Raw genomic sequence first — 21650 nt, 5'->3', positions numbered from 1 at the left:
ATACTGCTCTCTTATGGAATAAATAAAGGTTTAATAAACTGATTTTTTACTTAGACTTTTCTTTCCATTTTGATTTTATGAATTCCAGCCACCAGCAGGTGGTGTTTCTGGATATTTCAGCTAGTTTTTTCCCCCCTACAGATGAAATGCAAAACTCCACCTGCAAAACTGGTGTTTGCATGAAAGACTGAGGCTCCACATCCTCTGCAAAATAAGCTTATTTAACACATGTGGTTTTGAGCTGAACAATTCTAAGAAGTGTCAAGATGAGGACGGATTCCTGAAAAATTAAATACAAGCAGGCAAAATGGGAGCAACCTGAAGGTAGGAAAACTGAAATGCATACTATCAGCTTAGTAAATGACCCTTCTCAGCTGCTAGAGTTCTATAAATCTAGTATTTCTCTTTAGACTGCCAGGAGGCTTTTCAGAAGATTACATACAAAGCAGCATTTACTGTTATGCGTGTATGTGAAATATGCTTAGTTGCCATTTGCAAACAAATCTCAATTATTGATCAGCACAGCCGCATGTTCGAATAGGCTACATAATGAGAATAAATGCTAAAGGCAAAAAGGAGGGCAAAATAAAAGTTGAAAAGAATGAAATTGACAAATATGAGGTAGAAGATGTTTGACTAGTTCTAGCAAAATAAGGAACCAGCAGAAACGGGGTTAATTCTAGCCTTATAAGGCTGTTCAGCACCACTTCAACTGAACACAAATTAGAACGACCCTGGGAATCTATAAAGCTTGTTTTATTGCCAAGGACATGCAGCAAGATCTGCCTTTTGCTGTTGTAAACTGTCATTTATTTAAGATATTTTAAAACAGAATAGACTTTTATATCAATTTTTACTACTGAATGGTCAACAGGTGGCATTCATTGCAGCTTTGCACACCTAAATACAAGTTTTTACTGATGGTACAGTTGAAGTCGACACATCCATTTAAGCGTGTCTGTGAACAAGAACCAGCCTTCTGGCGTCTGGAAGAAAATCAGCTCTGGAGAAATGGAATTAAGGTAAAATGAAGTGTTTCACAGTATATAGTTACCTTAATGTTTGTAATTGCTTGGCTTTTGGTGGACTTTTGTACGTAATTGAAATCTGACTACAGACCTACCTTTTAAAAATCAATTTCCTAGACTATTAACTTATCCCTTATTGCATTTAAAGCAGTTTACTGCCTTACTCAGAAGTAAAGAGATGTTACATAAAAGATAACAGTTCACGTCTGACCTGCTTGAAACAAACACCAAGCCTTCTTCAAATAAGAATAATTTTATAGGGATGTTTTTGTATAAAGATTTACTTTATGAAAATGCCTCAAAACGTAGCAAACAATTATAGTATACTGATGCCTATTTTATTAAGAAGCAAAAGCTGTTAATCTTTTTATTTAAGTATCTGCTAGCTACTTCTAAAAACCTGAATACATTAAAAAAGAAAAAAAAAACACTCAGAGCTATATTGCTGAAGAAAAATACTCTAATATTCCTACTCCACTGGTGGTCTGCTCTTTTTCCTCTCCCAGACTGTATGAGTAGCATTTTAAAACATAAAATGTGAAAATATGCATGTCTTTTACTAATAAACAATTTAACTTTTACATATGTCTTTAGTGTAATTAAAATGAAAATTTTGGTAGTAAGATAATGATTAAATCACCTCAAAATTAACGTTAAAGTTTAACAGAAAATGCTCTAGGTTATCACTTTTTTGCAATTCCATTTGCTCGTGGCGTCTTTTCTTTTTAAATAAACTTCTAGCAATGCTTCAAGTCCACATCATTCTACATTTATAAGTAAACAAAAAGGAGAACTGACGCTTTCCACTCCTTTCTGGAAGTCAATGCAGTATAATTAATCATAAAGACAAGAAAATTAAGCATAATAATGCTGGTGTAAATAAATATGCTGGATGTATTACTTTCATTTCTAAAACTTCCCTTTTCCTTCCGTATGCAAACAGATGGAATCAATTGCTTTTCATTTGTGTTGTCTTGTCAGCCATAGACTCTGCTACTTAATAAGGTTACTCGCTGATGAAATAAAAATATATACCTATAAAGTTTTCTTCGGTAGGCCAACTTCACACATCTGATTTTCTATAATGTTTTCCAATACTGAGTCCCTAAAGGGTACGCAAAATTTGAACAAATCTAATTTTAACTGATTACATATATATATAATATGTAAAAAACATATATATTCAAACAATGTTTTCTACAACCTCAGCTGTGTATGTTAAGGCAGTGAAAGCATATGGTACATGACAATGCTGGGGTATTAGATTAATGGATTTCCATTTGCAAATTGCAGGTCCAAGGATGATCATTCATTATTAAAAGAAAACAAATGGAGCTAAAATTCTACTACCTTCCAACCTGCAAGAAGAAACACTATTGATGCTGACTGATAAAAAGTTTTCATTAAAGACATCCAAGTACCATTATGGTAGAAAGATTTTTACATGATCTTAAGGCATACAGGAACCTAAAATTCCCTCATTTGCAATGTATATAGTGTCCTGTAAAAAAAATTAAGAAATGTACTTCTTGTACTGTTATGTTTCAGTCAATTTCAAACTTAACTAACTTGGATTCCAATGAATTTTAATTTCCTCTACAAAGAGAGAATCTTTTTCCATTCAAAATGATTACTCTGAACTTCTTTGGAAACATCAAAAATCTAATTTTTTTTGGCATCACTACCAAACTGTGAGTACTGATACCTTTTCTGCAGATATTCGCACCATGGAAACTTATTCAGCCTCGATATCACCAGTTATATGTAACAGCACAACTTTAAACCTAAATGGATCACATTTGTGTAATGAAAGTATATCTTCTAGATTGGCTGATAAATCAGAACACCAACAATATGTTATTGGACTGTTCTTATCATGCCTTTATACAATATTTCTTTTTCCTATTGGTTTTGTAGGAAACATTCTGATACTGGTTGTAAACATAAGCTTTCGTGAAAAAATGACTATTCCAGACCTTTACTTCATAAATCTTGCAGTAGCTGATCTCATTTTAGTTGCCGATTCCCTCATTGAGGTTTTTAATCTCGATGAGAAGTATTATGATATCACTATTATTTGTACCTTTATGTCTTTATTTCTTCAGATCAACATGTATAGCAGCATTTTCTTTCTGACATGGATGAGTTTTGACAGATACATAGCACTGGCAAAAGTAATGAGGTCCAACATATTTCGCACTATGCAACACGCTAGATTAAGCTGTGGTCTCATATGGATGGCGTCCATTTCTGCAGCACTAGTTCCATTTACAGCCGTGCATTTGCAACACACTGGAGAGGTCTATTTCTGTTTTGCAGATGTAAAAGAAATCCAGTGGCTAGAGATAACCTTGGGGTTTATCATTCCCTTTGTGATCATCGGTCTTTGTTACTCATTAATTGTTCGAGTTCTTGTAAAAGCACACAAGCATAGGAGTCTTCGTCTGCGGCGACAAAAGGCTCTTCGAATGATTTTTGTTGTTGTCTTGGTTTTCTTTATCTGCTGGTTACCTGAAAACGTCTTCATTAGTGTTCAACTTCTTCAAAAGAAAAGCGAACCTGTCTCTTCAAGCAGCCCGTCTTTCAGACATGATTATCCTTTAACAGGACATATTGTGAACCTAGCAGCTTTTTCTAATAGCTGTTTGAACCCCTTAATTTACAGTTTTCTAGGTGAAACCTTCAGAGACAAACTGCGACTGTATATTGAACAGAAAACTAAAATGTCGACGTTAAATCGCTTTTGTCAGGCTGCCTTAACGTCTGTCATTCCTGACAGTAATGAGCAATCGGAAGTCTGACTTAGTACTGGTCGTATAAAATATATGACTGAACTTGTGCAAATAATGAACAAAACGCTTGCTACTAACAGAAAAACGTGTGTGTGTGTATATTATATTGCCCGGCTGAGTACTGAAGGTTTATATTCCAAATGTTTTTATGACAAGACTTTAATGTAGAAGAATGTTTTAGTCATATTTGTATTTAATTATGAACAGGATTATTAAAAGCCGAGCACTGATGGAGCTTTATTTTGTATTATACATGTATGAATGATAATACAGCAGAAAATTTCATCAAGTTAGGAAGACTCTGGATATAACTTGATTATCAGAGATGCTACTTTGCTGGCATATAAGGTACTTGCACTTAAATAATGAAGCTGCCATAATAGTGGGAAAAAATCATTACAATATTGATGTGGAGATGCAGAAAACATTGATTTTTCATCTAAACATGTTAAGTTAAATGACATTGCTTAGAAGAACTATAGAGCACATTCTATTCTAGCATGTATTTCACAATTAATTTTTTTTAATCTTAATATAATATAGTATAATGGCGAGTTTTCTACTCCTAAATGTAATCTACTGGTGTATCAGCACTCGATCAAAACTGAAATCATCATCTGCGACTATATCGCTCAAAGAACTTAACAGAAGCAAAATATAATAGTTCGTTTTGTTTTTTAAGGATTGCCAAAGACAATCTTTTCCAGGACAGACATAATTGGCCTTTTTGATAAAAACACAAGCATACATACCTCTACTTTCACAGCCTTCATATTTAAATGAAGGTGCATGAGATATCTTTACATTTAGCATGTCTGTTTTGATTGCCAGAACAAAATACTGTGGCTTGAAAAGAAATCACTTTCTGCATATGACAGAATAAGATATGCATAAGATACGAATAAGAATTGCTTATGAAAATGTCAGAAGTGTCGATTTGGGGGATGGAAGAACTTTTGTAAAAGGTGAATGTGATTAGCTCTCAGATTTGCACCTTACACACCATCCATCCCACCTCCCCAACCACTGAACTTTCAAGATTTTAGATGCCTGTTGATTGCTTTGTTCATTTTGAAAGACAGGTTATACTAAGAAAACAGATTTTAGCACTAAGTATTTGAGAACAATAGTTTCCAATTTCTACTAGAAAATAATAGGGTTTTAAATGGGGATGATGTTTAGTACAGGTTACTGCTGACCTTGTTCACTGGATACTACACAGATCCAGAGATCAATGTGTAAGACAGTTAACATATCACTTACTGTATCTCTGAAATGCACAAACTAATTTCACCTCTGTGCTGAGTTAATCAGATCTCTGCACAATAAGATGCTTTGTCCTACTTTCAAATGTTATACATGGATTAATCAGTTTCATGAAAGGATTTTTCAAGGATTTTTAAACATAGACATGCAAAAGAATTAATGAAGTTGCTATGCAATAAAGAAAACAGTAAAGACAGTGATTCCACTCATATTTCTCACTAAATACTTAAAGTTTCTGGGTGGAAACTTTAGCCACAAAATAACTGACCTACAAATAGAAATAAATATCCAGATATTCCTGATATTGACAGAAACAAGAACTGTATGGTGGAGTTCGCTGCAAGTGCCGATTTGCAAGTGACCGTTTATCATGATCTAAGAACCAATTTCATTTAGTCACATCTCTCCTGTAAAGCACCGAGTATATCTTCTTTCCAGAAAGATGCAAGGATTACCTCCCCTGTGTAAGACAAGTTGATAACAATTATTCTGCTACAATACATGTAGCCCTTTTTCTCTGTATTTTCTTGCTGGAAAATTAACCACAATTACTCACATCCTATCAACTGCCAGCATACATTAATTTCACCTTGAAATACTGGCCTTTCAGCCAACGCAGAAGGAATGGATGATTCTTTTAGTGACGGAGTTCCATGAAATAAGACATCTTCTGAGGATACAAATATATTTGCCTGTGCAATCTTGACACTTGCCATGAATAAAGTAACTTCTTTTGGTGTCACAGGAATACAATTTCCCAATTTCAATTGTTGCCCACTTTGCTTTTATAGGAGTAAACTCTTCCCCTCCCCTTCAAATATAGGATTTTTTTTTCTTTTGATCAAGACTATGGTGGAAGAATGTCACTTCATCACCATTATAGGTAACAAATCAAGAAAGTGCCTATGTTCAAAAACTTAACATAATAATCCAATATTAATAGCAAATATCTGCTCACACATATTATTTGATGGTATGTTTCTACGTTATCATATTCAGTAGTGTCCTGATATCGCAGTGACATCGAGGAAAGATCAGATTACTAGAATATGAAGAAAGCAATATTTAACTCCTCAATCTGAAACAACCTATTACATATGTAAAACAAAACTACAAATATGAGTTATGTGATGAGTTTCCTACTGCTAATATTGTGATTTTATGTCTAAGTACAGGCTTATGAACTGTACCTAAAATGATTAAATTTAAACACACTACTCACTTTAAATAAATAAAAAGCCCTCTCCTGGGCGCAGAAACTGCACACTTATCTGCAGAAAATTTTTTCCAATGGCAACTATGTACAAAGTAATATTTACAAAAATGCCATATGGCTTCTATGTTTATATATATTGCATATTTCATAAGTGCTAATCAATATGCTTTCTCCAGCCCATCACTTTGAAGTAATTTGCTACCAAGTCTCATCCATGTACACCATGTCTTATGCAGTTTTCTTTAAAATTAAAAGGCATGATCACCAGCAAACAAAACGTTTTCAGGGGCGTGCAGAGGAAATGGAAGTCAGTAAGAATTCTGATACTGCTTCTTCACTCAACACTTCTCTCAGGTCTCTCACAAATTGTTTAATTTAAAGAATTGATTCCATACCCTTCTCTAAAATGCTGGACTGATGACAAACATAAAATTTAAAATCTGTTCATGACAGAAGCTTACATTCTTTGCTCTAATAATCTCTATCAAGTCTACAGAGAAGAAAAGTCTAGTATGAGTTAAAAAAAAAAAAAAACAGAAAAAAAATCGAGATCCCCCTGAAACACTTACTTGCTTTTGAAAATAACACCTTAAAACAAAAGTGTCTTAAATGCACGAAGTATTACCGAATGTCAAGAATAGAAATAAACCCAAAGAGCATAATCTACCAGTGGTCTGAATCTGATGCGACTGAAAGCTCTCCTTCTTCAGCTGTGTAGAAAGTTGTGAGAAAAACAGTTGTCTGAGACCATTTAAACATGTTAACAGTTTTAGGAGATTTGCCAAATACTGGCTGTGCAAGGACAGCAAGTGCAAATCTAGAAAAAGCAGAATTACTCTGTCTGAAGATGGAGTTTGATTAATTTATGAAAAGCATCACATAACGTGAGTGAACGTGACAGGGAATTTGAATCAATGAGCCAGGAAATCCTAGATTCCGGGCAAGGCTTGGACATAATACTGGCAAGGTACAAGAAAGGTCATCCCCCCTGCTTCTATTCCACACAAAATTAGAAAACCAATGTTCAGAATAGTCAATCCAACAATTCCAAGAGAGAACATACCCTATAAAACAAATATAGCAAAGTAAAATTAGAATTCTTAAAACAGTTTCCTTCCATTTGTTTCTACCAAGTGAAAAAGGTACAAGCTTATCTTAAATCCCCCTAGTGTAATCTGACATATATATTTTTAACTGGAAACAGTTTGTCTGGCACATAAAATCCATTATACTAAACTTGCAAATAGGCAAGCCTAAAATTTTGTGATTTTTTTTTTTCTTTTAAAGAAGAAAATACTTTTAAAGTTTCAGGTTAAGCATCTACCTCTTAGATAAAATGTACTGGCTGTATAATGCAGGCTCTAATCTTTTTTCCGGACATCAAATTATGTTAAAGGCTAATAAATTTTTTCCATGCAGCAATTTTGCTATAGTTTATCAGCTCTTTATTGAGACTGCAAAAGGGAAAAGGCTGTCTGGACAATTTTGAATAGTTAGGATTGCAACAGGAGAAATCTGTTACAAAGCAGTTTACACTAAGAAAAAGCATGTCAAGTTCAACCCTGATTATCATTTAATCCCATTTGAACTTGTTTCTACCTAAGTAGAAAAACAAATGAGTATATGAAGAAGGCAGGTTTCAATTTTAATAGTTATTCACAAAGGTGACACAATGAATTGGTTTGATTGTGAATGAAAACAAAGATAAGTGTTTGATTTTAACTTGGGGAGCAAGTGTTCGAGGAGAGGGGTTCAGAATTTATAACAACATTTATCATATAACTACGGACAGCTTCCTTCTTTGATGTTTTAGATATTCTTAAAGTAGCCTGAAGTCTGAATCAGGGCTAAATCACTGGGATTTTTTCACAGGAAGAAAAATGAGATGAGGGAGAGTATTCTTCCCTGCAACTCCAAAAGTCTTACCTGATCCATTCAGCCCATCAGACATTTAGGACTTGTGTCATACAAACACGTGAGGCTAAATTTATTGTTGTGAGTTATATCTTTGCAGTAAAAGTTCACCCTCACGTTATCAATTACATCAACAGCAGCTCACCACTACACAGTTAGACCTAGCCATTCCTTGTTCAAAGACTATTTACTTCAAGAAAATTATTATTTTCACATTTCTATTTAATAAATGTCATCAATAAACCTTTTCCACCTTGGGATCGTGCTTTATCGTTTTTACGTTGAATCTGCAACAATAGATGACAGTGAACATGCCATTTTAAAGACATACATACAGACTATCTTGTCTGCACACTCTTAGGTCTGCTGTCAAGGAGATACACTATGATAAACACCCCGTACCATGTTCTGAAGAGAGACACACCAGACTTAAAAATTTGAACACTCTCCATTCATATTTATAATTTAGATGTCCTTTCTTCAGTGGCATTGTCCAAACTATTTATTCCACATTGACATACAGTACACTAAACTTTTGGCCTTTGGCTTTTGGCTTTCTTTTAGACTTCCATTCCATCATACGGCAGTATGACACAGCCAGGAGCTAAGAATAAACAGCTGCATACTGACCCAGCCACCCAAGATGACAACAAAAAAGCAATGCCTTCTCAGGACCTAAGATGGAGTAGAAAGTAATGAGCTGATGCTGCACTGTCTCTTATATGCTATTTCAGTTACTTTGCGTACATCCAGTGAATTCCATTATAGCAGCTTTAAAGATTGTCCAAGTCTCACTACGCAACATATTTGTTTAGAATGGCCACTGAAGGGCGTCAGCAAAGTCACTCAACTCCAGTGATAAAACCATATCCTAGTTTCCAATCTATTTTTCATATTGTTTAGTCTTCTACAATATATATAGCAGTTCCTCTAAGTTTTAAACTTACCTACCCTAAACATTTAATGCATCAGAATAAGCTTTCCCAAAGCAACAACATTGCTTAAACAGCCCAATTCATTTCCCCAGCAAGCAAAATTATTGAAAAGCTTTAAAACCTTTTCAAATTGCATAGAATATGCTTTCTGGAAGGACTTCAGAAAAACTGCGTAGAAAAAAAAAAGACATACTAGAGAAACAGCAACATTATTGGAGTATTGTTAAATTATCCTTGGAGATTGGAGTTAAGGCTATTTTGACAGAAAGAGCTCAATGGTAGAATTGCCTAATAGTGGTGGAGACAGATTTGTTTTCTGCCTCAGCAGCAGAAACATTTCCTTTCCTGGGTGTTCTCTCAATAGAAACAGTAATATAATGTCAAATAAGATTTTCTTCTTTCCATTCTCCCTCCATTCAGAACTATAAAAGGGAAATTGCCTTTACCTGACTACAGAAAGCTTTTAACTCTTGTGTTCCAGCACTTAGTTACAAGTGAAGTGCACACAGCAATTTGAGAGAGAAACAGAGGAAAGTGCTCATTCAAACGCTAGTTATGATGTTCCAAACAGCCATCTGTTGATTGAGTAGCAAGACAGAGATAATGAATGATGGTGCCTATGGGAACTTAATTTATAAATTTTCTTAGCTTTCAAATAGATAAAGTCAGAAGGATTACTTCTTATATCATTAAAAACTTAATAATTGTTTTGGTACAGGCATTTGATAGTAAACAGATCATACTCTTAGAGCAGGGAAAAACATGCCATGTTATTTTCTTATTCTAATGTAAAGATGATTGATGATGTATGACACTGTTGAAGCTTGCTGGCTGAGGAGTTGCTAAAGTTAACATCAAATTACACAGAACCTAACTGCACGCTCAGGTCACAAGGGGTGCATGAAGAGCCATGGAAAATTCTCCCTGTTCCCTGCTAGATTTTTGTTCTTGACTCTCAGTGCTATAGACCTTTTGGCTCTTGGCCACAAGATTTTATTGTGCGACCTATTTCAAAGGTAACCAGGAAAAAAAAAGTCAACAAGGTACAAAAAGACTTGAGTCTACCCCAAGTTATGAAAAGGCCATTATTGATTTCAATGAGCTTTGTATTACAGTTCAATATAACAGTTCTGTAATTATCTGGTTACATTACATATGGGTAAATATGAATAATGCTTATTTATTATTTGGTACATAAAAATGTACACTTAGGATAGAATGCCAGTTATTAAAAGCACATATTTTCCCCCCCTACATGCTTAAGACTTCATTTTCTCTTTTATACAACTCCCCGCTCTTTTTAAGTGATCCAGATCTAACTTTTCAGCACATTCTCTAAGCAGTTTTGACATGTTTCACACTGTAACATTGTAGCAGCAGAGCCCTGTCTTCCCTGTGTGCATCTCCTGTTTGCAAACACCTAGGTCACAGATGCAAATTATTAAGATAATGCTGAGAAACTTAATAAACATTGCACGATGTTCTTCTGTTTAGTGTCCTACAGAACTCTTATGGAATTCAATTAGAAATAGGTAAACGCAGTCAAAGATGGAGTCTAGTTCTTTAAGTAAGAGGTTCCCCTATCAACCATCCTCACACCCTATAGCCTCATTGTCTGAGGCAGCTTCTAGAAGTCCTAAGACTAATTTTCTGTTCTAATTACCTGTTGGATGTAACAGGCAGATGTTTTATAAATATGAATTCATTTAGCTTTGATCTAACGTATAGCAGCTGTTTTATCTACTCCATAACTTACTCATTAATCTAAATGTTAAACAACATACACTAACCTTTCACTTGGTTCACAATGTTCTATCTAAACACAAAAGGCATTTTGGAGGAGGAAAATTCAAGTGAGAAAATTCTAGTTTCTGATATATGCTATGGAAGCAGCCATCATCCCCCTCTTACCTGCTCCAAAATGTTTTTTGGTTTTAAAAATAATTCCATCAGTGCACAACAGTTTGTACTTTTAAAAAACCCTTATGCTAGACTCCCATATTGTTAAAAAAAAGCAGTGGTATTCCATCAGGGACACAAAACTGCTGCTTTTTGGAATTAGCATACTTACAAATACTCAAATCAATGCCATTTTTGTTAATGTTAATTTGTTGGAAAGACTAAGTCGTATCAAAAGCAATAAACAGGAAGTAACAAATCCACAAGATTCAGGCTTGCACTAGTATGTTACACTGTATGCACTTCCTACTCTAAAACCCTATCAAGAGTAATCCCTTTTCCTCATTTCCTTGTTCTTTATCATGTATCAGAAGGTAGCACACTTAACCTTTCAGGTTTGCAACTTAATTTCTTGACGAGGGGAATGTGTTTTGAGCGTTCAAACATGTAATGGAACTTTTTTTGTCCCCCCTACGCTTACGCTTTGAAGTTTCGTGTCCAATTTTCCATATTAAATAATTTGGTTTTTTTCCAGCAATTTTCATTTATGATGCCACTCTACTGTGAATTAAAAGATATTAACATGCTACAACAACAACAAAAAAAGACCAACCCATAACTGACAAATAATACAGTCTTCTCATTTGAGTGGAGCAAGGTGGCAATGCAGTCAAGCAGACCTAGCCTCTGCTGCTTCCTTCAGCAACAGCTTGAAGACCATTACTCGATAACTTTAGCCCACTAGCTGGAATCCTGTGCTGAGTTTCAATTTGGCGAAAATGTTTACAATGAAGTCACAAAAGCAAGAATTTATATTAGAAACCAACAAGAACGCTCAGGGAAAGTTCTCACCGCAAAGTAAAGAATGGAAACTGAGAGAAAACGCTGAATATGAAGAAAAGAAGGAAGAATTTCCTCTCTTTATAGCAAAGAAGGGACTGTTGTGCTTCACGGTCAAACTCCCCATCCCTTGAATATCCTGGTGATATTATAAAATAAATGAATTAAATTTAAATGTATATAGATTAAGGCAACTACCTAGAACTAGCATGAAACTTTTGCTGGTTAATATGTAATGAAGAATGCGCAATTCCTTTAAACAAAAGTAAGAAATACACCACGTATTGTTTATACCAAACACAGTTGGGGATGTGAGCCTTTCGCCTGGGAAAACCATCTTCAAAGTAGCAACTGTTTTCCCAGCTGTGAATGCTTTTTCCTGGGAAATCTATTCCTCCCATTACAAAAATAATTTTCAAAGGAATGTGAAATTATTCAGCCTAATCTATGCATATCCGTATTTCAGACACTATTTTGTACTTTCTTAGACATTTCATTTACAAAAGGCCTAGTATTATCTGTAAACATTATATGGTGTCATAATGAAACTTACCAGTTTTAAAAAAAATAAATAAATGTATGATTTAGCAAAATAATTTAAAGTAACTCTACAGATATTCTGAGGAAAAAGTGCTACCAGGAAACAAACGTTTCAATCCCATAAGCAGCTGCCCTCAAAGTTGTTTTTTTTTTTTTTCTAATTTGAAAAATCTTGCTGAGATATTAACAAAGGAGAAAAATCAAGTAAGAGTCCACACAGTAAGTCATAAATGCCAAATTAATTTATAGCCTGTATACCATATCTTCATAATTTTTTCCAGTTATCAGGCCATCCTGTGGAGAGGCAATCAGAAGCCAATGGGTACCAGCAAACTTGTCTCTTTGCGCAAGTGAAAAAAATACAAGCAGAACAAGGCCAAACATTCATCTGAAAGGTAACCCAAAGAAAAGAGAAGTAGGCTTGACATTTCCATTACAAATTGACCAAAACAAGCAGACTAGCAACATCCATATAACATTTACCTTCACCATTTTCAGAAGTAGCTATCATTCCACCTTTATCACCATAAGAGATTAGTTTACCAGAGGTATCCATTTCAAAAAAATGTTGTTCTCAACTGCTGATGTATCTTTAGATACAAAGGGAGTGGGAAGGAAGATTGCATCATCTCTTCATAAGATAGGCAAAACTCAATTTTATGTTACATAAACAGATATAAACAAAATGGTCAAAAAACAGCACAAGGTAAGATTCTTATCGTGGGAGGCCTACGCTAAACAAAAGGAACTTTTCAGTAATTATTTTCCTTTTTTCAGCATGTAAGACTGGATTTCTACATAATTTTTAAGCAAAAATATTAACAAAAAGGCATAACACTAAAGCATACAACATCAGATTAAGATGGTAGTGTGAAAGTAAACAAACGCAGGAAAAGTTGCTAGCAGAGTCACAATGCAAAGGCTTTCTGAAAAGTTTTTGTATATAAGCAAAGATACAGCTACATACTGAGTCTGAAATCAGAATACCCTGCAACAGTGCAGTTGAAGTTGTAACTTGATAGCACTTTTCAGCAAGGGAAAAGAAGAGAGTTATTTTGATGGTTACAAGATTAGCCTCTTATTAAAGAAAACAATAAATTAATGGAAAAAGTAAAAGACTTGTTGAGCTTGTCTGCAGATCATCTACAACTCATTTTTGACAACAGGCTTTGGCATGAATTAGAGAGCTGTCCAAGAAATAAATACACTTCCAGATGATAGCTTTATGGTATCCGCTTAATAGGTTTTGTAGGATTGTCTGGTTTGCATTCATTAAACATTCAAATTACTATCCCAGTTACCTGACTACAAGCAGCATTTTAGATACTACAAAGTAGCATTCTTAGCAATTCCACCAAGCTTGTGCCAAAATATTTATCTCCACAGCTTAAACAACATAATTTTACGAGGCTTTCCACCACTAAAAACAAGACAATGATTATAAAGAATCATTTTTTGTGGCTTGCTTAGCTGTAGTACTAGTTTAGTAAGTCGTCATTGGCCTTTGCAATAACCCCCAAAAGGCTGAACAGAAGAATGCTTTCCCTACTAATTTTGCCATTTTCCATTTAGTAAATAGATCTTACTGTTTGGGCACCTGCACACTAGCCCTCTGATTAAAGAAACACTATGCGCTACTTGTTTATTTGCCATTGTTTGGACTATTTGTATGGAATCTCAAAAATTAAATTCCTTTCCCACTGATCTTGCCTTTATCTGGGGAAAAATGTTGATTCCTCCTCCTTCAACCATTTGCAGTGTTGAAAATAATGACTAGGAGCATACAAGAACACCCCTACTGACTGTAGGACCATTACGTAAAATAACATAGCGTCCCTTCAACCGTGCATAGCAGGATTTGGGATTATCGATTTATATTCTTTGATTGGTTTATTTATTATTGATTGCTTCTTACTCAATTTTACTTAAGGCTACAGTGTTTGCTAAACTAAATTGGGGAGGAATGGTAAATGAATATTGTTTTCTAAGGGTTATGAATTTTGAGTCTGTCTTGCTTAAGAGCTGTTCAGCTTTGGAAGAATTTCTCACTGTTTGGGAGGAAGTCTGCAGCTCTGAAAACAAGACTGGAGAAACCCTTAAGTTACAAGGTTAAGAGATCCTTTGATACAGTAAGGTCATTCTCAGTAGAACTCAACTAGCCTTCATAAACAACACAATCACAACTTGTAGGTAGGGAGCAACACGTTGCGCTTGTCAGTACTGCTCTTTCTATAAACTGTGTAGCACTGGGGCAGCTAAAATTTAAAAGATGAAGAAATCCATAAGCAGAATAAATATTTGGGTAATTGCAAACAAATACTTCTAATGCTTCTGTTATTTCAAGATTATTATTTAGCAACAGTGTAAATACTCTTTTCAGAGAACTGAAATAAAATCCACTTGCTGAGACACGTCCGTTAATTTTAAGAAGCCACTAATTAACTTATGACCACCAGTCCAGATTGCACATTTTAAATCTCTTTTCCTTATGCCTATACTATGTGACAATTCAAAGAATGATCTGCAAATATAACAAGGTTTAAAATACAAGTATGCTGACAAACTAAAAATCATTTAAAAATAAACAAATATTCAGACATCTAAAAAACGTTAAAAACATATAGGTTTATTGCCGAGTAGCTAAATAAAACAGTAACATTATGAAAATCTGTCAAAAAACCCACAAGGTTCAATAAAGATTAAGAACTTATATCATTCAGCTCCCCTACAGAAATGTCATTTAGAGCTGTGTCGTTCTAGGATCATTCATGAAAACATTTTTATTGGACTTAAATTGCTCACTGCTATTTAATGTAAACAGAAGAAAGTGAGTAGATGAAAATCAATAAAACATCAAGATTACTCTGAAAGGTCAAGTTGTTCCAAGGTAACATGCTTTAGTCTTAGGCTCCTGAGAATTTTTCAAAGAAATTTCATGAAAAGAATGATCAATGTAACACTAAATCCAGTCACTTAAGACACATTTTTACCTTGTCCTCCTGCAGCTCTACAACAAAATCAATTAAGAGATTTACATTTTTCACTTCAGAGGCTAAAAGTGCCCTACTAAAAAATAATAAAAATAAATCATGGGTAAGTGCAGCAGCTTAATGATCCCATGAAACCCCTCCCCCACCAAAAGCAATGTATTATATATCTGAAGTTCAGTGTTCTAGAGCTATCTTTTGGCTTATTTCCATCCCATGTAAGATTCTTCAGAAGAAGACGAGTCCTATTCATTCTTGCTTCAAGAATGCCAAAGTTTTGTTTAATTCAGTTACTGCATTAAAAGGCAACCATAGCTCATCGGGAGCCAGTCAGTATGCTTCGGGCATTTCTGTAGATAAAAATTTTAAAATTTATCAAAGTTCCAGCTTATTTTAAGGTAATGAAAGAAAAATTAAATTTAAAGAAAATAAGGTTCCAAAATAAACACTCTCAGCAGTTGTCCAAATATCTTGTTCCAAATTTCTTCTTTGGAACTATCCAAACTAACTGAGCACATCACTCTGCAGCCTCAGCATTGCTTCTCTAGTCTTTCTGTACAAATCCTCATGCAAAGCAGTTTTATCTTGTTTTCTACTACATTTTCCATGCCGACAAGGTTTGATGACCAAAAGCATTTTAAAGCATAACTGCCATTGCGACTAAACTATTTTACATAAAGCTAGGAATACACGTGCTGACTAATAATCATAAATTGGCAAACAGTTGACATAGTCATTAACCATTTCTGAGGTAAAATTGTTTAAGATCTGCCTAGCATTTTTCACTCTGAACAACCATTTCAAATAGTAGAAAAGCATAGTTTAGTAGACCACAGTTTTCCTATCAACAGTTATAGTTTATAAAGCTGATGCCAAAACATGGCTCACCATAGACCTTATATGGTATTCCACAAAAGTAGCAGTACATACGTGTGTTTAAGCCACCCACTAACACCAACTCTTACAGTTCCAAGGACTGTTGTGCCTAGTGATGTTCCATGACAGCATTAAGGATTCTGTTTTCAATTAAGTATTTGCCTTTTCTTCCACAGTCCTATAGTCGGTGAGATCAACAAAATTTAATTTGTGTGTTCTAAGAGCTTATCACAAGACATTAAATGGTCCAAAAAGGCCCTGTTTTCTAGGGGTCTGAAGTTTACCTGGCATTTTTCACTTCTACGTGAAATGCTACAGACCATCACAGCAATGAAATTTTAATTTAGACATTTCAGTTTCACACATTTTTTCCTGGAAAATTATTTTAGTTAAAATTGAATTATACTCCTGTGTACTTACAGCCTATAATACACACCTTACAAAGAAAGAAGGAGAAATATGCCCCTTAATGAGCTATAAATATCAGATTTTCTATTTTTGCTTTGATAGAGATGGAGATAGACTCTTTCCTTACTTTACCTAGGAACATTTCTGCTGACTTCAAAACTGCAGAGATTTCCAGATTTTGCAGACCTTTGAATACCTATTGCCAACAGCTTTTTTCGATTAAATTTCACAAACTCAACGTAGTAGCTAGATATATTTATACATGCATGTGCACAAACTCTCAGAAAACTGCTCTTGCCAAATGAGGTTAAATAAAATCTAATAATAAAATAGGAAATACTAGTTTTTAGTTATATGATTTCCACTGGGCTGCACATCTCATGATAAATGAAAGCAACAAGTAGCACTAAAATCTATTTTATGTTAGGCCAGGAAATATATGAGTGTTTTGCAGGACCACACCTAATACCACCTCAGGAATTCCTAAGGAAAAAACATTTGTTTTTCCTTCTCCAGTTCTTTACAGTACCAAACCACTTCATATTTCTTGGGTCTACCTTCTACATTAACCATTTAGAACAGCAGAATTCAAATGCCTTGTTTATGCCTTATCATTCCCACCAGAACAAGCTTACAGGTTTGGTTTTTTTCCCCCCATAAAATGGCACACTAGTAAGCTAGCAGAAACGTTCCAGTGAAATAACTGAAGGATAGGAGTTGGAAAGAAAGAAAATGAAGTGTTCACTTTAAAAAAAATCGCCAAATTGCTCATTTCACTTCCATAAAATTCATTCATGAAGTGTTCCATAACACAAAGAGACTGCTGACACCTTCTGGTCATTTGACATTCTCTCTAAAGACAACAGGCTTTTCATGGAAGTCTTTCATATTTTTCCAACCACTCAGGATCACATGAAGAATTAAGCTACGCCTATACTGCCATATGACAGCTGCTTAAAGCCATGTGGTTCCCCTTTCACCTATGCACTTTCACCCATCCTCTGTCTTTCACACAAGCACTCAACACAGGGATCGTGTACTCTGGCTGCTGCAATCATATTCAAAATCAAACATACCTTGGGATCTTGGCTTAATTTACTCTAGGTATATGACATGCAAGGAATCATTACAACTAGATCATGGAATACATTCAGATTCAGTACTGAACCTCTAAGCCCGCTGGAGCATAGATAACAATATACCCACATTTTATTGAATTAAACAGTCAAAACTGGAAGTACTTACCTCCAGATTTTGTTTCTTTTTCTTCCTTTCAGTTTCAGGTTCTAGTTGTCCCTCTCGGACCACATGTCGCTTTAGCTTTTTACTTTTTTCTTCCTTCATTTCTCTGTTTTTCATATTCATTTTTGCCATTCTAAAATAGAACTATTATGTAATTAGAAATTACCAAGAACCTCTTTTTGATCTTAAATGTCACAGCCTCAGAAACAGGCAGACCCTACGCTATAATTACACTAGTACAAGAACCATTTCTCACTACTTAACTTTGAAAATATTTGTTTGCACTGAATTACAATTTGTTTTGGAAATTTTTCAGCTTTTTCCTTTAGGAATAAATTATAATCAGACTACTCTAAAATCAGAGCGTCATTCTCCTGTAGAAGACTGAAGGCCTAGCTTATTCTCCTCTCTCAGGTCCTATTACAGAAAACACTTCACTGACCCATAAACCCATGTAACGGCCCATAAATCATACTGTGCTATCTGCAGGTTATTATGCAACACATTTCACTGCTTGGTCAACTGTTAATACAGTTAGAGTCAATCAAAATTACACCAGTCAGATCCAAAATGCTTTAACGAGACTTCAGCATACATGTGTGTGCGTACACACATACTCGCAAGAAAACAGTAAGTCTACTTCAGTAATAAATGGATAGTCTTAAACAATCAGTTCTGTTTATACAAGTTATTATTTTTCATATAGAGTAATGTGGAAAAAAAATGCTTAAAGAATTACATTTCACCAACTTTGTCTTTCATTTTACAGACATAAAGAGGAAGGTGAGCAGGAGGGACCATAAGAGTCCCTTGTTCTGAAGTCAGCCATGGACAGGTCTAGTTGTAAATGTATGCTAGACTACAGCAGAACATTATTTCTCTGATAGCAGATCAGACTCAAGCAGTTTTCAACAGCCCCTCAACACAAATCATTTTCTCTATAGCAGCAGAAATCTAACAGTTACCTCAGACACAGAAACTTTGTTTGAAATGCAGCTTGAAAGATGGAATAGTCATCAAATGCAATTTGGTACACACTCTTAGATGCAGCTGAATTAGCATGACCGATGGGCAGGAGCTTCCTATGCCAACTGGCAGGGCAACAGGAATCAAGTTTGTGACGCCTTCGCTGTGATAGTATCTAGAGACGTTTCTGCTAAGCCATGCCCTACCCACCTGGTGTTACAAGGCACTGAGCAGGGAAAGACCACTTCACCCAGAAGACACCGCCTGGGAAACACCTAGATGTTGGATTCCCTACAAAAGACCAATAGCTTTGTGTTTGGTTTTATTCAGCAATATATTCAAAGTTAATAACTAGTAAGCTTATAACAACTAGTAAGCTCATAATAACTTTTTTTTTTCCAAAAAAGATGTTCTTGCAAGAAGCCACCGCAGTACCTTAAACAGGTAAAGTAACGCTGCTGTCTGTTTTCGACATTACCCAAGAGATACTCCACAATCATACGAGCAGAGCAAGAGCTCCCCCCTTCCCCCGACCCCACCAACTCGTGCTCCTCTCGGCCAAGCGACTGCCGACCCCTCCGCCCGGGCTTGCTACCGGGGGCGGCCGAGGGCCCGGCTGGCTTTCAGCCGCCGCGGCCGTGGGAGCACAGGAGGGGAGCAGCGCCCGCACGGCCGCCGAGGACACGCCGCTCGCCCCGGGCCGCCCTCCGCGGCCGCCGCAGGGCCCCCCGCGGCAGGGAGACCCGCTCCCGCTCCCGCCGCCGCCGCCTCCCGCGGCCGTTGGCGCCCTAACGGTCGCGGTGGGGGGAAGGGGCAGAGCGCCCGACCGCGCCGGGCTCCCCCCACCAGGAGCCCCCGCCGCGCACGCACCTCTCAGACCCGCCTCCTCAGCACATTTAACTTGAGCCCCCACGCTTCGCGCCGCAGCCCGCCCCCTCCTTCCCATTGGCTCCAGGGAGCGAGCGGCGGAGCCTGGTTGGCGTTCGGCATGCCGATCCCCGCAACGGCCAATAGGAAGCCGCGCTTGAGCGACGCGCTCACCGGGAGTTGCGCGTGCTGAGGACGGCCCGGCCGGCTTCTGGAGGGAGACGCGCCTGACGTCACCTTTGCGCGCCGAGATCCTCCTGAGGAAGACGTCCCCGCCTCCCAGGTGGGGGTGGGGCCACAGAGCTTGCCCCGCCCCGCCGTTGCCTAGGTGATCCCTGCCGCGCTGGGGACGCGCCCGGGCCCTGAGGAGGATCGCCCGGGCCTGGCGGGGATCCACCCGGGGCCTGCGGTGCGGCTGGCGGCAGCAGGCACCGGAAGCTCGTGCCTTCTCATGGGGCTGTGCCAGCTGCCAACGCAGCGACCGCCAGCTCTCCGCAGAATGATGTTCCTCGTTTTAGCCAGTGGATCGTAAAGGTCCAGTGCCTCAAACAGCCATAGCTGCTGTCTGGGCCAGGTCTGAGGGGACGCACTGGCAGCAGACACATACTGTGGTTTGAGGGGGTGAAGCATCCGGGAAAATTATCTGTTTCCATATTTTCATTTTCTATAAATATTCACTATGCACACAAACATTTCCACAGTCTTTCCCCCTGGCAATTTTAAGGGTGAGAATGTTTATAGAAAACAAATATGCAGATGAAGCATTTTTTCATGACAACCTAATACAAAGCTTTTGAGTTTCCATTTGCTCTGACCCCAGCAGCAGCTAGCTGTGGTGGCAGATACCGGTGGCAACAATTTCCAGTATCATTATCTACACCTGTGGGAAGAGGTAAACCTTCACATCTATCCTTCCTTCTCCTATCCAAACCAGGTGTCACCTCTTCTGCTGTTCCTCTCCTCCCACCTCCTCAATGCACCACAAGGTATCAACCCTCTCACCTGCTCCCATTGGTACCAGATTAAGCAGAAGCTCTTAGCCCAGGTCTGTGTCCTCACATGACAGGCAGGACCTGCTGCTGCTCACTGCTGCAAACTGCTTCCCATACCAGGGGGAGGCACAGCATAGTTTGGGAACATCTGGCCTGACACACAAACATAGGAGTGCAAGAATCTTCATGCTCTAGCAATATATGGGGGCTGAGGTATGAGGGCAGAGCACACAGGACAATCAGTAGAAGGCAATATCTAAAGTTAGAGTTGTAATTTAAGCTTCTGTTCCACCGCAAATAAAGCGAGCCGGGTTTTCTATGTTTAGACATGCAAGGAGGATTGTTCTATTACACATCCTGTTGTGACATCCTGTGGTGAAACACAGTATTACAAAAACCATCAAATTTAGACTTATCATTGCATAAAATGAGACCACAATGGAAGCAGTAGTAGTACCTCATACTACCTCCCAACCTTGCGTATCCCTTTTGTCCAGCTATGGCCTTCTACATAGCTGGAAGAGAGAGCTTCATCAGTGCAGGAATAATCAGTCAACTGCTAAGAACAGCTTTAATCATCCTCCAAAAGATTATTACTGGGCCAAAGCAGAATGGAGGATAGTGTATTTTTTTTGTTCTTTGCCAGCCATAACTCATAACATTATGTCTGCCTTTTCTGATAAAAGGCCTAAAAGTCAAAGCGCTGACCACCTTGCGCTATTCCTGTGAACAACCACAAATCCACATTTCCTCTTTGGGCAGCATTTGTATTTTAAGAATGAAGACTCTCTAAGGAAAAACAAGAAACACACAAAAGCCTTTTCACAACAGTGGACTTCAAGGTAGTATAAGGCATATACATTAACACCTGTTACACCTGCA

At 37.1% G+C, this 21650-nt stretch overlaps 2 protein-coding genes across 11 annotated transcripts in view; one reads left to right on the top strand and one right to left on the bottom strand.

The window, feature by feature from the left end:
- Window positions 1–20056, bottom strand: part of C15H7orf50 (chromosome 15 C7orf50 homolog) — a 134249-nt gene extending 114193 nt beyond the window's left edge. The window contains exons 1-3 of one of the 10 annotated variants that reach the window (XM_068908442.1): window positions 19951–20056; window positions 19120–19200; window positions 17947–18087 (exon numbers count right to left, since the gene is read on the bottom strand). In XM_068908442.1, the coding sequence (XP_068764543.1) occupies window positions 17947–18075 (129 nt within the window). In that variant the 5' untranslated portion in view covers window positions 18076–18087; window positions 19120–19200; window positions 19951–20056. The other 9 variants (XM_068908437.1, XM_068908441.1, XM_068908439.1 and 6 more) reach the window with 9 other exon arrangements.
- On the top strand, window positions 726–4060 carry GPER1 (G protein-coupled estrogen receptor 1). The gene is made up of 2 exons (XM_068908433.1): window positions 726–1022; window positions 2322–4060. Exon 2 carries the CDS (start codon window positions 2756–2758, stop codon window positions 3827–3829), a length of 1074 nt encoding a protein of 357 aa, XP_068764534.1. The 5' UTR covers window positions 726–1022; window positions 2322–2755; the 3' UTR covers window positions 3830–4060.
- Window positions 20057–21650: the final 1594 nt, after the last annotated feature.

Source organism: Struthio camelus, chromosome 15 (genome assembly GCF_040807025.1).
Source record: "Struthio camelus isolate bStrCam1 chromosome 15, bStrCam1.hap1, whole genome shotgun sequence".
Classification (NCBI taxonomy): Eukaryota; Metazoa; Chordata; class Aves; order Struthioniformes; family Struthionidae; genus Struthio; species Struthio camelus.
The sequence above is the reverse complement of the archived record's forward strand: the minus strand, read 5'-3'. Positions and strand labels throughout refer to the sequence as shown.